The sequence below is a fragment of the Maniola jurtina genome, chromosome 7, assembly GCF_905333055.1.
Source record: "Maniola jurtina chromosome 7, ilManJurt1.1, whole genome shotgun sequence".
NCBI classification, from domain to species: Eukaryota; Metazoa; Arthropoda; class Insecta; order Lepidoptera; family Nymphalidae; genus Maniola; species Maniola jurtina.
Genome location: NC_060035.1, coordinates 10,159,191 through 10,175,349, shown reverse-complemented (window position 1 = coordinate 10,175,349; position 16,159 = coordinate 10,159,191). Strand labels below are relative to the sequence as shown.

Below are 16,159 nucleotides of genomic sequence, written 5' to 3'. Positions count from 1 at the left end.
ATGAGCTGATAACTTTCAAACGGCTTAACCGATTTTCTTGGATTATAGCTAAGAACACTTTCGATCAAGCCACCTTTCAAAAAAAAAACTAAATTACAATCGGTTCATTAGTTTAGATACACAGATACAGAGATAAAGTGCCATAATTCAGATAAATCAATATAATTAGAAAAAAATATTACAAAAAAAAACCTTAACAGATTTCTAATACAAAAATTATTGTAACGTTGAAAATTATTCTGTTAAATGCTAGTTTATACGTGGTACAAATAAATATGTAATACCATGCATAAGTCGGGTTTAAAACAAAAATTTGTTGTAACTCATTTATTTTTTAACCCCCGACCCAAAACGAGGGGTGTTATAAGTTTGACGTGTGTATCTGTGTATCTGTGTGTCTGTGTATCTGTGTATCTGTGTATCTGTGTATCTGTCTGTGGCTTCGTAGCGCCTAAACGAATGAACCGATTTTAATTTAGTTTTTTTTGTTTGAAAGGTGGCTTGATCGAGAGTGTTCTTAGCTATAATCTAAAAAAATTGGTTCAGCCGTTTAAGAGTTATCAGCTCTTTTCTAGTTTTCTTGTAGAAAAGAAGGTTAGATAACCGTTAGGTTCATAATAAATTATGTCAATAGACAAATGTCAAGCTGTCAAGATGGACGTTGCCTAAATACATAATTATTTATTTGAAAATGATGTTTTGGAAAACTCAGATACTTTGGATCGTCGGGGGTGTTATAAATTTTTAATTTACACTTGTTGCTTATAACTTGATGTCCAGTAAGATCATACTAATTATTTTGACAACTTCATAGAAAACGAGTTAAAAATAGCCCTTCTATTGAAAGTAATTCAGTTCAGGTTAAAAATTATATAGCGTTTGCGGATGAGCCCCAAAACTATAGTTTAATGAACATAATATATAAAATACTAGTAGTATTATTAATTCGAATTCAACACGACATACTAAAGAAGGCCCTAAAGTAACACGACTATAAATTTACCAAAACGATCGCCTTTCGAGCGAAGGTTAGTCCAGAGTAACGTTGCCTTTTAAAAGGAGACCAGAGACAATTTATCACGTTTCCGACTCCAACAAAGAACTGAGAACTCGAAGAACAGAAAGTGTTAACAAAATTACACTTAATGTAGACACCGAGCTCGAGCTTCGCACTGAAACAAATAAGGTTCTTATTATTTCAGCTAATGCTTGTAATTTTTGACCCTGGGGTGTTGTAAGTTTGACGTGTGTATCTGTGAATATGTGTAGCTGTGTATCTGTGTATCTGTGAATCTGTGTAGCTGTGTATCTGTGTATCTGTCAGTGGCATCGTAGCTCCTAAACTAATGAACCGATTTTAATTTAGTTTTTTTGTTTGAAAGGTGGCTTGATCGAGAGTATTCTTAGCTATAATTCAAGAAAATCGGTTCAGCCGTTTGAAAGTTATCAGCTCTTTTCTAGTTACTGTAACCTTCACTTGTCGGGCGTGTTACAAATTTTTAATTTACACTTGTGACGGTTAAATGAGACAAGCTGTTTAAAAAACTTTGTCGTGTCACCTGTCTCTTTATTTAAATAAGTTTTGACGTTAACAGCGGGCTTAAATAAATAAATATTCTAGTTCCAAAGTTTTTAGTGTGTTTCAAGGATTTAAGTATGAGGGTATATTTTGAGCTATGAATAAATAAGTACTTAATCACGGATTTTTAGGGCTTGTTGAATGTTAAAGTATTGTGAATTGTTATTGATGATACCTAAGTGTACATACTACCAGACCAGGACCAAAACGCCTTTTTACAAATATATGGACCTGTGTCACAACTTTCGAATAAACTAACGAATTTTGACGATATGACAGTTTTTGTTTTGGAAATTTATCCGTTAGATATATCTGGTGGTTGTGAAACAGACCCTTAATATGTTAGACTCGCGATAATTTTTTTTTACAGACATTGAATTTTGTATTGCACAGGGGTTGTTTGCTGAGGTCAAAAGTATTTTAAATTCCAGAAAGGCAAAGCTCATAAATTGTATTTTAAAAAGTTGTGGCAAATTTATTGCTATTGTACGTAACACACATGCGCGTAGTGATGTTTACGCACCTTTGGGTAAAGCAATACCTCGAGCATGCTCTCTAAAGCATGGTGGCCCATAACTGGTCTTAAAGAATTTTATTTATCTTTGCCATAATAGTTAAATATTGTTTATTATTATTATATTATATGTATCCCTGTTATATTATATACAAGTAACTATGTTTATTAATATAATAATAAATATAGGTACCTATATATAAGTCATTTCGAAATTCTTTGCGACTTGGTACTATCCAACACTAGCGTCTCCTTTCAGCAAAGGTTGCCTGGTAGAGATTGATCTAAGCAATAAGGCCACCTTTGCACACAATTGTTTTTTCTATTTTATTCTTTCTGTGTTGTGTTCCTTTACATGTGTTTTTGTGTGCAATAAAGTGTTCTATCTATCTATCTGGTCTATGGCTGAAGCACACAACAATCACTTACCGTCGTCGTTCGTTGGTTGAAACACACAACTTACCTAATAACATGGCCTCTTTACTGTCCGCAAGTTGGCCACTGCCGACGACAGCTTCCCTGCCTTCCCGCCAGGCGGGCGCGACGCGAGCGGTGCATCGCACTTGCATCGTGCGACCAGCAGGGACTCTCAAACCCAGAGCTGATGATAGCAGGCCGTGTGCGTGCTGCACTGTTGGGTATTCCACCAATAGCAGTGGGTCTGTGACCTAAGGAACAAATAGATACATTATAATAATTGAATGAATGAATGAAATATTCTTTGATCCAGTAATTGCTTTTTTTCAGGCCTGAATTCTAATATACTATTGTGAGCGGAATTCCGTACTTTATCCATCGCTGGATTTTCATCTGGCCTAATATTAGCCCAAAGTAAAGATGGATCGACGCGTATTCATTTGAGTAGCCTCCAGTTACCCTCGACTTCAGGCTACTCATCCTGAAGCTGCTCAAATAGATACGTAGCTAAAGACGCCATAGTTCAAGATTATGTTAGTACTTAAGGATGATTTAAAACTGGAAGTTCAGCTAAAATATCGCAATAGGTGTATAAATCCTGCGGTATTAAGAGGATCGATTGGCCCGGTTATAACCCTCTGCAACTAGGTACAGGCAGAGTTGAGTTAGCGGGAAAGAAATTGATATTGGCTTATATTTCGAGCCTCGATGCAAAAAAGAGTAAGATATTAATTATAAACGTAGGAAAGTAATTTAACCCTTACATAAAATCCTTAAAACTTTGCACTTTTGTCATCCTCAATGTAAAATATTTTACGCATTTACGTAACAAAAGAATTTATTAAACTTCGAAATTAATAAGTACCAAAAGGTCGTAAGGGTTCAGCAAACAATACAACTTCGGTAAGATTATAGCTATTATCAGATTGTTAATCAGAAAAGTATTCAAAACTTTTTAAAAGTGTAAGTCAAGAAAAATTCTAAATTAGCTTCTCTACTTCGAGATATCCGAGTTTTTACTTTATAATTTTAAGGCTGCTCGTTGAGAAATTGTATCGAACTCGATTTTATATCGAAAGACGAAAGTTTCTAGTGGTTTTCACTACAAAATGTATCTATTATTATAATATTTTAACTATCAAAACTAGCAAAAATTTTCTTTGCCTTTTATCTTCTTCCTTCATCTGTGAATCTTGTCAAAGTCAAAGTCAAAATCATTTATTCAAAGTAGGTACAATTGTACTCTTTTTGATGGTCGAAATTGTTAATTGTTGTCTTGTTATATGCTTATCTAATAATAACAAATTTCCGAAAGAATTCTTAGATTCACTGTTAAACAACATTATTGATACGGTTATTATATACCTAATTTGACCAATTTTTTGGTGACAAGGTTGCAAGAAACGGTAGTCTTTGCATGCAAAAATTAGTGTAATATGCTTATACACATGTTCATGTTGCTTATGTAAAACTACATATTGTAACATTTTTATCAAAAAGAGCAACTGTTCAGTTTTTTGCCGGCTCTTTTCAGTAGAATCTGTTTTCGGAACTTTCCAAATCTTGACATCATATTATATTTATTCCCGGTAGATAAAATCACGTGCATCCATAGCACTAGTAGAGTTGTTGTCTACTAAGTAACAGATAATATATTTTGATATGGTCTACTACCAAAGCGTAAATAAATACAGTGAGACGATGCTCTTGATGTTTGCGGACGAATCAGCTTTTTGGTGATAGCTACTATATACTTAAACGACTGATGCATAGGAAATCAGAAAAATAATTTAATTTATTTCTGCCAATTTATGGCGGTTAGTATAATAATTCCTCCCCCGATTAGCCGCTGTGAACCCACAAAATTGCTAAGCCTAGACATCGACCAATTGTATAAAATATCTCTTTAGGCTGTGGTTGTAGTATGTTTTAATAATTTCGCTGTTGCTGGATTTACGATAGAAGCCTACCGTTGGAAATTTGTTAGAAGCTTACTCAGTTACGTCCATACACTGCCAATCTCAAGCTGGTTATCTCCCATTTGCATTTCAGTGTTTGGGCCCCTGTCGACCTCACTCAAACGAATAGGTATATACTTCACCGTTCCCAATTTTTCGATACGAAAATATCCCATTTTCTGCTCCAGAATATATCATGCTTCTTCCTACTGTATTAAGTGAAAAAGTCTTCGTAGTAGAGTACATATAATTTCTTCTGAATCAATGTTTTTAAAGTTTTTTTTTATAAATTTTGTTACACCATGTGTATTCTTTTTTTCGTTACACATTTGAACATTTGGATTTTACTATAGCCATATTATATTACACAAAGACAAAAAACCAAGTGAACGACGACAACACGGAGCAGCGTCTTGTTGTTAAAGATTTCGAATATTGAAACGACTTTTTTTTTAAGAACGCGAGGTAGTCTTTTTCATTGAAGTTGATGAAAAACATATTTTATTTAATTATAGGTCCATACCTTTTCACCATCAATATCCCAACTCAAGACCGCTGCAGGATAAGACCGGCTTGAGGTGCAGTTGAGGAACAAAGAATCTCCTCGTCTATTCTCTTGTTCATTGCCTGTTATTCGAGGGCCTTCGCGTGGTAAATCTGTATAAAACGAAATATGAATAAGAAACTATTACAGGAAACCTAAAGGTCCCCTCAGGAATGAGGGAGGTGTTGACAGTGACGAAATTGGTAAGTCGCCTTCACATTTCCATTGCGTTATATTTATAAAACCTTTTTCGCAAGTTTATACTGAGATGTTAATATTGTGTTCCAACCGTGTGTGTGTGTGTGTGTGTAAAAATCATGTGAACCCGAGTTAGAAAAACGCTAGCAAAAATAATGGATATTTTTTAATCTTAGTAAACTATTAGATGTAATTATCTATAAAATTAATTGCTTATCGGATATCAAAATAATTAAAACGAGTAGTTAAGTTCATTTATTATAGAAATAGGGCCGCTTATTTACCTCCACAGGGCGTGAAAAAGAAAATCTTTGAAATATAAACACTGAAGGATGTTTGGACGGGATGTGTAAAAATAGGTGGAATAATCAAGAATTTAATTATTTTGTATCACGTTGTATATTAAGTACTAAGCGTAATAAATTAATAAAATAATTAGTTCAAAGGTTGATGCATCCGTGATCAGTGATTTTGTGACAAGTACCGACACAACTTGTACAAAGTTTCAACATAATGGGATTATTGATACGCGAACGAATAGGTAACGAAAAAATGAAAGGTAAAGAATACGCAAAAACTAATTTGTATTGTATTGATAGAGAATATAGCATATTATCTAAACTATTATATTTTGAGAGGTTATTGTTCTATATTATATTAATACTAGAACATGCCCATGACTTCATCCGTGTGGACTTAGATTTTTTAAATCCCGTGGTAACTCTTTGAATTTCCATGATTAAACGTTGCCTATATCATTTCTCGGCATGCAAGCTACCTCTGTACCAAATTTCGTCAAAACTTCAAGAAGAGCCATTAAAAGTTGGCAGACGCAGTTTTGCATTTAGTATGGAATATAGATATGGATATGAATAGAATGGAATTCGAATATATCACGTGTAAGTTTTTTTTAAATCTTTAATTCAAGGTTTTTTTTCCCTTTCGGAACATGCCACTTCGTAAGGCACCTACGAGTACATTTATTAAATACTTACTTCCGTAAGGCCTTTTGTACAACCGTAACAGAGCCCTAGGCTCATCCGACAGAGGTTGGGATAGGGCGCCGTTACAGCCGCCAATCTGACGAAGCATGGGAATTCGTGTAGATACCTCCCATTTCTCCGCCTCGTTATGAACACATTTCAAATAAGTGGTGAATTTTAAGTAGTTACTCACAGATAACCTCCATTCTGCCCTCCCCGGCAGCTGAAGCGAAGCTTGGCGCTTCCGCGGAAACTTCGCATCGGTACAAACCTGTTGATTTGAGTGTCACCTGGTGTAAGGCGACTTTTCTGTCGTCTGACTTCGATATCTATTGACAAATACACCAAAAACTTTAAATATTAATAGGAATTGATAATTACGATTGGTCGGTTAAGGCGCAATACACACCTAATCAACATCTGAGTCGGGTGGAGCAGAAGCTTTTAAAAAAGAGGTTATATATTCTAACGGTATGTAATGTATGTATGACTACGATTATCTCAAAGACCAACTAACCGATTTTGATAGACATCAAACGAAATGCAGGGAGCCGCTGAATTCAGGCGGTGCAAGATTGTGGTGAGTGGAAGTCCCTACAAGAGACTATGTCCAGCAGTAGACGTCTATCGGTTGATATTTAATGATGATGATGACGATGACACCCAGGTATCATTGTTATTTTAACTCAAATTCAGATTTATTTACTTTGGCATAGTAGCAGCATCTCCTCTGAGACTCAAAACTAAAGACTTCGAATTTATTTCGATTAGGCAAGACAATATGGAGATAATGTACGAGTAATAATATTCCCAATAAACAGCACAATCACTAAATTTCATTTTTGAAGGGGCCCCTTCAAGAAATCAGGCTTCCAATTCCCTTGTAACAATGCATGGATTTTCAGTTCATTAATCAGGAAATCGGCCTCACAAAGCATACTCATCGGTGAAAATTCTATTGACCTTCTTAATTGGCAAAATATTCTTTAGTAAAATGTTTCAAAGGAACGGTACTTACATCCACTTTGACTCCATCGAGTTTGTAAGCGTGTTTCGGAGGGTCGTATTTCGGCATAAATCGATAGAACTCTTCATTATCTCTGTACCATTTCACTGAGTAGAGAGTGTCGTCTCCTAGTTCGTAATTACACTCCAGTTGGGCGGGCTGACCTCTCACCCGGTACGAGGGGACCGTTACATGAACTATTCTCAGAAGAAGGGACTCTGTAACAAGAAAATTAATCTCTTTAAGGGTTGTTCACTATAATAAGGTTACATCTTACATATTAATAAAAGAAGTATCTGACTGACTGATCTATCAGGGTGAAGAAATTTGACATTTTGAATGTATTCTCTATAACGTAGACCCCCACTAAGAAACGTTACATTTGATATATTTTGAAAATTTTAATCGGAGAGAACATTACTATCGTTATAGAGCCCAAAACATTTTTGTTTTAATTTTTGTCTGTCTGTCTATCTGGCTGTGCCCGCATCACGCAAAAACTACTGAACTCTGCCTACGTTTTATAGTGAGGTTCACCTCAAATTCTACATAAGATGCTACGTGGCTACAAGCGCTACGGCGTAGATGACGATGAGCTACTCTGATTCATTCTATACTTGTGTTGTGTGTGTTTGTCTAACTGTTAGACTAAAACAATAAAAAAAACTAGGTGTTAGACTCTAACACCTAGTTTTTTTTATTGTTCTAGATATTTGACCATACTAGGCGACATAATAAAATTGAGGGCGAAATTCGTCCTATGATCATGAATTCGGTGATCAGTTGATGTCGGTTATGAACGTCAATTGCACGTACCCAGAGCATACCCACTCTGTGCTAGTATAGTAACTAAGCAACGCTGACCATAGAACTAGGAATCTACTTTACAAAATATTATCTATTATTTAACAATGCTGACAGTGTTGCAATAGGAGTAATAGTACATGACCGCCATCAACTGAAGAATTGAGCCCTAAAAACATTCAGTAAAAACGGTCCTACAAGCGTGGATATAACTTCTGACTTTTAAAATTGCATTAAGTTTCGTAGATAAGCGGCCAAATTATCGGAAAAACTGGCGTTGGGGACAAATCTACATGAAAGTGCAAAACTGGCAAACTTTTTGTAAGATAAGCCGAACCGAACTTCAAGGGGAATAGTTGGGATGGTGATTGCATAACTTTGTGATAATTAGCACAGCTGACGTAGCCAGTTAGGTACGAGTAACTTCATCGATTTCCAAACTCGTATTCCGTGCAAGTTTGAGTTCATTAACTTGTATGAATACCGCGGCTCCTATAGTATTTCGTGAAAAGTTATATCTAGTTTAAAGCTTGACTGGGCAATTCTTGAAACATTAAGAGGAATAATAAGATAACTTCCCTTTAAGAAGAGATTCAATAATTTGGGTCGTCAGATTCACCCTTGCCTTATCTTTATTAGAACGTCACGTGCGGCCACGCTGTACTTTAACAACTCTCTTAGATCTACTTAAAAACAGTGAAGTTTTTCCTGACAACTGAAATTATTTTGTATGCAAAGAAACACCTGATTCGATGGATGGATTCTAGAGCCCAAACACAATGCGATACGACGAATAATATCATGTACCATAGGCTACGTTAATATGAGTTATATGGTGTTTAAAACTCGTGTTACTATCTCACTCATTTTGGAGATGAGAAGATAAAACGCATGGGAGTAGAGTTAAAGTCCTTTACTTCTTTTTTACATGTATGTAAATTGAATACGACACAAAATGCTCTGCTTTGTTGATGTAAATCAGCAAGAGAGATATTCTGCATTGATCGCACTTGGACTATTGTCCATAGAGTACTGCAAGGCATCAGGTCATAAAGTTATAATATCTATGTTTTTGCCCTAACACTCACAAATTCACTACGTAGTAGCTGTGTTCCTAAGTGCCTAGTAAATAAAACAATATTTTATTCTACTATGCTTCCATATGTAAGGAAAAGTACCCGATAAATAAATAACAAGGATAAGGAAATATTAAGACTCCGTATCCATGAAAAATAAGCTCCATTCCAAGGTATTTGACATAATGGCTTGTTGGTAAATATTTATATTCTCTGTTATTTCCCCTGAGATAATTTTAAACCAAACAGTTTTTGATAAACTTTAATAGCTATTACCTAGACTGGAGACATGTTGAATTAATTTTGTACTCCTAAATCTCGTAATAATTTGGTAGTTAGTTTGAGTAATGTATATGTAATACGTAAATTTTTAAAAGAATTATTTTATAAGGTATAAAATAATTCTTCTAAAAAGTGGCGTTTAAAGTCTGATTTAAAAGAATCTTTTATCCTTAGCTTTTGAGTGAATTTGTGATATCAGTTAACAAAGATGAGAGCTGTAATCAGCTCCGCATTAAGCTACTAACAAGTATCATTAAAACGTTTTTAAAACGTATTTATAATCTAACTTTTTGAAATAAAAAACTATGTCACCATTAAGTTTTTTCACAGCTTCTATTTAGCAAATCAATAGTATATTTTTTTAACGATTGAGTTTGATAATATAGACATAACGTTCAAAAGAACCTGTAAAGTTCTTTTTGTTGCACTTGTTGTTTTGTTCAAATGTTATTTTATATTTCCATAGTAGGTATTACATCAAAATTGGGTAAATTAGGTATATTCAAATCAGACAACATTACGCAAAATTAAAGCCCTTTTACCAAAAATAGTTTTCACATTTTAATTTACGTAACAATTCTCCAAAAAAGTTAATTGATGATAATATTATTTTTGAAAATGCCAATAAAACAGGTACAAATACAGTAATTTAATTTCGTCATATTGCCTCTGAACATTAACAAAACATACGAAAATAAATAGGAGAACATGGCGATAATAATAAAACACAAATAACCATGACAAATGAGGCCAGTTTCTAAGCTTATGACAGGACGATCTGCTGGTAAATATTTCCATTCTACGTTATTTCCCCCGAGGTACAACTGGGACGGACCCAACAGTCATTTAAAGTGAGTAAACACAGGCAAGAAAGCCGAGCAACTCATAATAAATTTAATCTTTGAGGCGAAAACTTGAAGACATCAACTTAGACGCATAGCCATTATGGTAGTTGGAAATGTCTTAAGTAATTATAACAAATGAATGTAGGTAGTTTGAGGTAGGCGCTCACCCGCACGTCACCCGCGCTCACCCGCACGTCACCCGCGTTCACCCGCACGTCACCCGCGCTCACCCGTATCGGGTTAGTGCCGTTATTGGGTCGGATTGCCATTTCAACCTGTCTCGTACTGGTTTGTAAGGTTATTTTTAAAAATTGATTTGAGTTGTCAAAAATAATATAAAATTATTAATATATCTAATGCAGGTAGTTTGATAAAATCGATATTTGGCTCATTCGATGTCATACAATCTGTTGCTAGGCGGCCAACAAGATTGAACTTGCATAAATACGGGTGTTTCGAAGGTTTTAGTTCAGTCTCCTTCTGAGATTCGGAGCGATATCGCATATTTTCGGTATTTGGATTGTGAACTGAATAATTAGATGTTGTGATAGCAATCACGCTCTAATTAAATTATTTATTTTGGCATTAGTTTGTTTAGATTAAAACTCTCGGATAACCTTGCACATTAAACTTGTGTTTTTTTTGTGTTGGTTTTGGAGAGGACATTCCAATAATTCGATAAAAATATTTAAATAATACCTGCTTTTCTGAGTGACGCCAATAGGTTGATACATAAATAGAAATTTTAGATTTTATTCGCGGTTTTTTTTGTCGCTATTTCAGTATTTGCGGATGCAAAAATTGGACAAATTTTTGTGTTGGTGGCTGAAAATATAAGATTATTATATGTTACGATATTGTAATTTTAATCTGAAATCTGAGTGAAGGATAATAGAAGTAAAAGCAATAGTTAATGAACTTTGTAAATATTGATATCATAAGGTACCAAAAATATCACAATTATTAAAATAATTCTGGAAGTAATAAAATAATTATTCAAGTATTATTGAATAATTACTTTATTACTTCCAGAATTATTTTAATATTATAATTATGATCCAATTACGTATTACACGTAATACGCCTGACTTGCCAGGTAATTGCATGATGCCATCAATGAAATAAATGGCTTAATTACCTAATATTAACCTGAATATCATGATATTAATTTTAAAGAATGTAACTAGTAATGAATGAGTACCTTTTAGGTTGAACCACTTAAAAATTTTAAGTCTGAAAAATATTCATTAACTGTAACACGTATTTAGATGTATTTACACTTTCGCGAAAAAAAAACGCGCCGAGTGGAGAACCGGGACGCAAATTGAATTTCACTATATTATAATACCGGGTTGTAATGTTGTACTGAAATTCATTACGCCTTAAGGGATGTAATGTAATTTGAATTTAGAACAACCCGCACCCAAAGCAAATTCTGTTCCTAAGTTTCCTTTCGAAGGAGTTTTTAGTTCATCAACAATTGCTGCCTCGCTTTGACGTATGATGGCGTCCCTTTCACTTGCCAGAAATACGAACCATTATAGGGTAAAGACTAAAGATTATTGACGATTCCCTCCAAAACTTTCGTTACGTTATATTGCGGTGTTATTGAAATTAATTATTTATTTAATTTGAAATTAAAATGTCGAGTGGCGACGATGATGGTAGCAGTAATTTAACTCCGGAATCTATTAATGCTCAAAGTGTAATAAGCGATTTGCTCCCAGAAACTTGTAAAGACCGATAGGTACCTATTTAAACATACGAAGATTTTGATTTCATTGTCTCGCGAGGTGTGAAAAGTAGAGTATTGCATTTGGGTGTAATACTTTTTTGTCTTGGGTGACCCTAAACCTCGCGCTTCACTCAGGAGTCTAGATGCAACACACTCGCGACGCTCGGAAGTTAGTCTGGAGTCCCTCGTTACGCTTGAGATTTATCCCAGCGCCCGTAACGTAAGACATTACATTATCCCAATGTTGAATAATCTACTATTATGTGTTCGTAGTTAATAAGCATTGCTCCCAAGCTTTCCTACCAAGAAGTGAGCCTGGACCATTAGACTTTGATGTGGAACTTACTAAAGACAGCCATTATAACTAAGCATCTAAAGCTTCCATGATAATTGAAACTTTCCGCATGAACTGGGTACTATTAATATTCAAAATGGAAGCTTCGATTTCTTATGTAAGCTCCTCGCCTACTTCTTGAGTCACGATACTTCGCCGTAACCACGGTTTTATGATGTCTGCCGAGTATTTTTATCCGTAGTTTAGCGAGTAAATCTTTGTTACAGAATGACCCAGATAAGACCTGCAGGTAGATACCTAGCCTGTTGCTTTAGTACCTATATTATACTTTTGTATAATAAACAGAGATATCATTTGCGTTCCACAAGAGTTCGACATTGAAACGTAATAATTTACATAAGGTACTAAGTAGGAAATCTTGAATAAAGGCTAATTAAGCTTTAATTTGTTCAGCAAACGTCTGACTAGTTTGTCATGTGTACAGTTTTTTACACAATCAGTAAATTGTAAAAATGGTTTTAAAAGTAATGATCAGATGCCAAATATTATGTATCATTTTGGAGCTGTGTCAGCGATTAATGCCAGCCTGAAATAGAATTACATGGTAGTCCAGCCCAAATCTGATATCATAAAAAGCTTGTAGATATAAAGAGAAGTATATCAACTTTTATATATGAAAGCTCTAAAGTGTCAAAAGACGTACTCAACTTTATGATTTATTGATAAAATTTCTAATAAGTCTCAAAAGTACTATAAACAGGCAGAATTTAATTAAGAATATCCTTGGCTTCTCATTTGAAAGGTTATCAAATTCGATAATGTTGTTATAAATGAGGTGTTAAATTTAAGCCAATTACAAGTTGCCAGACAACATATAGTTGAAGTATAATCTTTATCATGAATATAATTCTTATATTATCCTATTAATGTCTTAGCTTCCATATTAAAATATTGAGGTTGATATTAAGGTCTTCTTTGACATCGAATATTTACGATATTTCAGTGCTGTATTATATTTCAAAGCTGATTTTCTTTTCGAACATTTCAAACGACATTCAGAGTCTTTGAAATTAATGTCGATATTTTAACCCCTTCAATGTGATCGCAAAACCGCAAAAGGACGGGGCAGCAAGTCAAGTCACTATGGCATTATTTGTATGAAATGTATGAATCAAGTGCAAGTAGTACAAGTACTCATAAAGTTAATGATAATGTCAGTTATAGTTGTTTCAGAGAAGTATGACGAAGTATGAAGTTTATATTATGTCAAATAAGTGCAGAACATAAGAATCCAGTGGATATCATTAATCGCTTTGATAAGATGGTGCGGAATATGGCGGAAATAATTTTTGGAGTCATCATTTCTTAATTGACTTTTTGTTATCTGTGGTTATGGTGGAATCTGTTGCCACAACTAATGCCTTCATAGATAAAAATATGTATTAACAAAGAATATGCACAACAGACGGAAACGTTTAAGTGCGGAAACCAGCCCAGAGAGAAGAACAAAGAATATGACATGACTCTTTCTCCACAATATCTTGGTGTAATGCCAAGTCTTTTGGCAATACCAGTGTGGCAATACGATACGCGATGTACTAAGTTGATTAGTTTATTTCAAAATTATACCAAATTATATACTTATATGTTACTTTGCTGGTATTATTAAAAATGTAAACTTGAAAGGTATTATGTACAACCATTTACCTATGGCGCCCAACGTGGGTATCAAAACAAGGTAAAAGTAAACATTCAATTTAATATAACAAAAGTTAATATTTCAGGGAACAAAATATTATGTACCTAAACAAATTGCGATTCAAATTAGTTACTAAAACAATACCTTTTATAAGTAAACAGAGAACTGCCAGTAAAACAAACATGCTCTTCAATGTAATCCAAAACGTCTCATCACATATCACTTTTGTTGTCAGTTATTGCTTTTGTTTTCCACTAATCACCCATTTAATAAATTATTTAACAGACACGTCAATACGTAACATGGATTTCAAGAAACAGTGCCGTGCGTGTGTTCACATTGACGGTTGTTTCTTCACTGAGTCGGCGGTCAATTCGGTCATGCTAGGCAGAATCCGCGATCGCTCGCCCCGCACCCAGTGGGGGTCACAAAATAAACCCTGTTTACATTTTCATGATCTTACAGGTTAAGTTGATACAGTTTACTGTTTGACCAAATGGTGGGTCTGTATCTACACTAGACTGTTTACTTTCCCTTTTATTGTAAGTCTTGTTAGAAATACGGTGTCTCTACAATACCAGCAGATGACTAGACAAACACTAGTTAATTATTACGACATTTATAGAAATTATACTTACCTAGGATTTTTAGTAATATTATACTATGCACTTAATTCAAGTCAATCTGAAATGTGGGTATCTCGAGTTCTAGTCAACTGATTTTATTAAAGTTGGTGTACCTACTGTTTTGGTCTGATTATAAATATAGGTATGATAATATTATGTTATCGAAAAGATTATGTTTTGTTCCAATAATTCCCCAGATCCAGAGAATAATAATGGTAGAGCTATTAAACAATTGAGGTCTTTAAAAAGTGTTTTTCCAAACTTGCTATCCATGAAAACCAAAATGTATGGTTAGAAAAAGATTTCCACTTTGAAGCGAAGTCTCTAATAAATTAGACTTCGAAATGCCAATATTATTTTATTACATTGCATGAAAATGTTCTATCAGCTACATTTTGATACATAAAATAAATACTATTAAAGTAACTAATCCCATTTACGTTATATACCTATTGAGAAGAAATTTATCCGTCTTGACAAATAAAATAGAAATCACTACTCAGTAAATTAATTTATCTTACAAATAATTATTGTATTTACTCTTACAAAATAAACATCCCAGTACTTTTCTATATTAATAAATAATATTATGACCTATGAATTGGAGTCTAATGAGAATCGTCTTCATATTGGTAGCATTAATTTAATTAGGGGATCATAATACCATGTGACGCACATATTATGCTCAATACACACGAGTATAAGATATGGAATATAATATTATCATCTTTCATTTTGCCAAATTATTAAGATGAGACATCATCGTGCGTCCTTATTATCCGAGAACCTGTGGCAAGTTTTGAGGAGGTGCTTAAAATCTGAATGAAATAAACAATTATTCATAATTTTTGTTCAACTACAAAAAAAAAACTTTTTAAAAATAAAATTACATGAGAAAAATAATTTAGAGATTAGTAAAATATACCTACGTGCTCCGTATAAGGTCACCATTCCAGCACCGTGAAACCCCCAACGTCTAGCATTCTTTGAACTACGTGTCCCGCCCATCGGCAGTTCAGCTTCATAACCCTTTGGGTATGTAGATCATAATGGTTCTTCTACGGATTTCCACATTCTGAGAAGAGAATTCGTATGTCATCACTGACTACGCGTACACAATATACTACAGATACATTACAACACAGTAATGTATCTGTAGCTTAAGTAATTTTATCAAGCACCATCAGTAAATTTCCTACAAGCTCTCTGGCCATTAAAGTAAATGTTGTAGCTTCTATATAATATCCTTTATAACTGAAACGTGTGTTCGTGTGACAATTTCTCTTTTTCCCTTTACTTCGGGAAAGTCGTAACACTTTATCGTTACGATACCATATTCGGGAATTGGGGAGTATCATAAAATCATAAACAGCATTTTATCCCTTACAAATTTCCTCTGTTCACCCTCAATGGCCGATAATGAATATCGTACTTGGTACGTGATCATTCTGTTTATGGCAGAAGTAAGATAGTTCAGTTATTTTGTTTCATTAATATTTGAGAGGAAAATATTAGTCTAAATTAAGTATATATTATATATCTATAAGTGTAAATTAAAAATTTATTACACCCCCGACAAGTGAAGGTTACAGTAACTA

The 16,159-nt window shown here is 34.1% G+C and overlaps 1 protein-coding gene across 1 annotated transcript; it reads right to left on the bottom strand.

The window, feature by feature from the left end:
- Positions 1-768: 768 nt before the first annotated feature.
- Positions 769-14,278, bottom strand: LOC123866783. The gene is made up of 6 exons (XM_045908473.1): positions 14,080-14,278; positions 7,212-7,417; positions 6,387-6,522; positions 4,992-5,125; positions 2,557-2,761; positions 769-1,172 (listed from the first exon to the last, which is right to left on the bottom strand). Exons 1-6 carry the CDS (start codon positions 14,117-14,119, stop codon positions 1,078-1,080), a joined length of 816 nt encoding a protein of 271 aa, XP_045764429.1. The 5' UTR covers positions 14,120-14,278; the 3' UTR covers positions 769-1,077.
- Between the last annotated feature and the right edge of the window lie 1,881 nt (positions 14,279-16,159).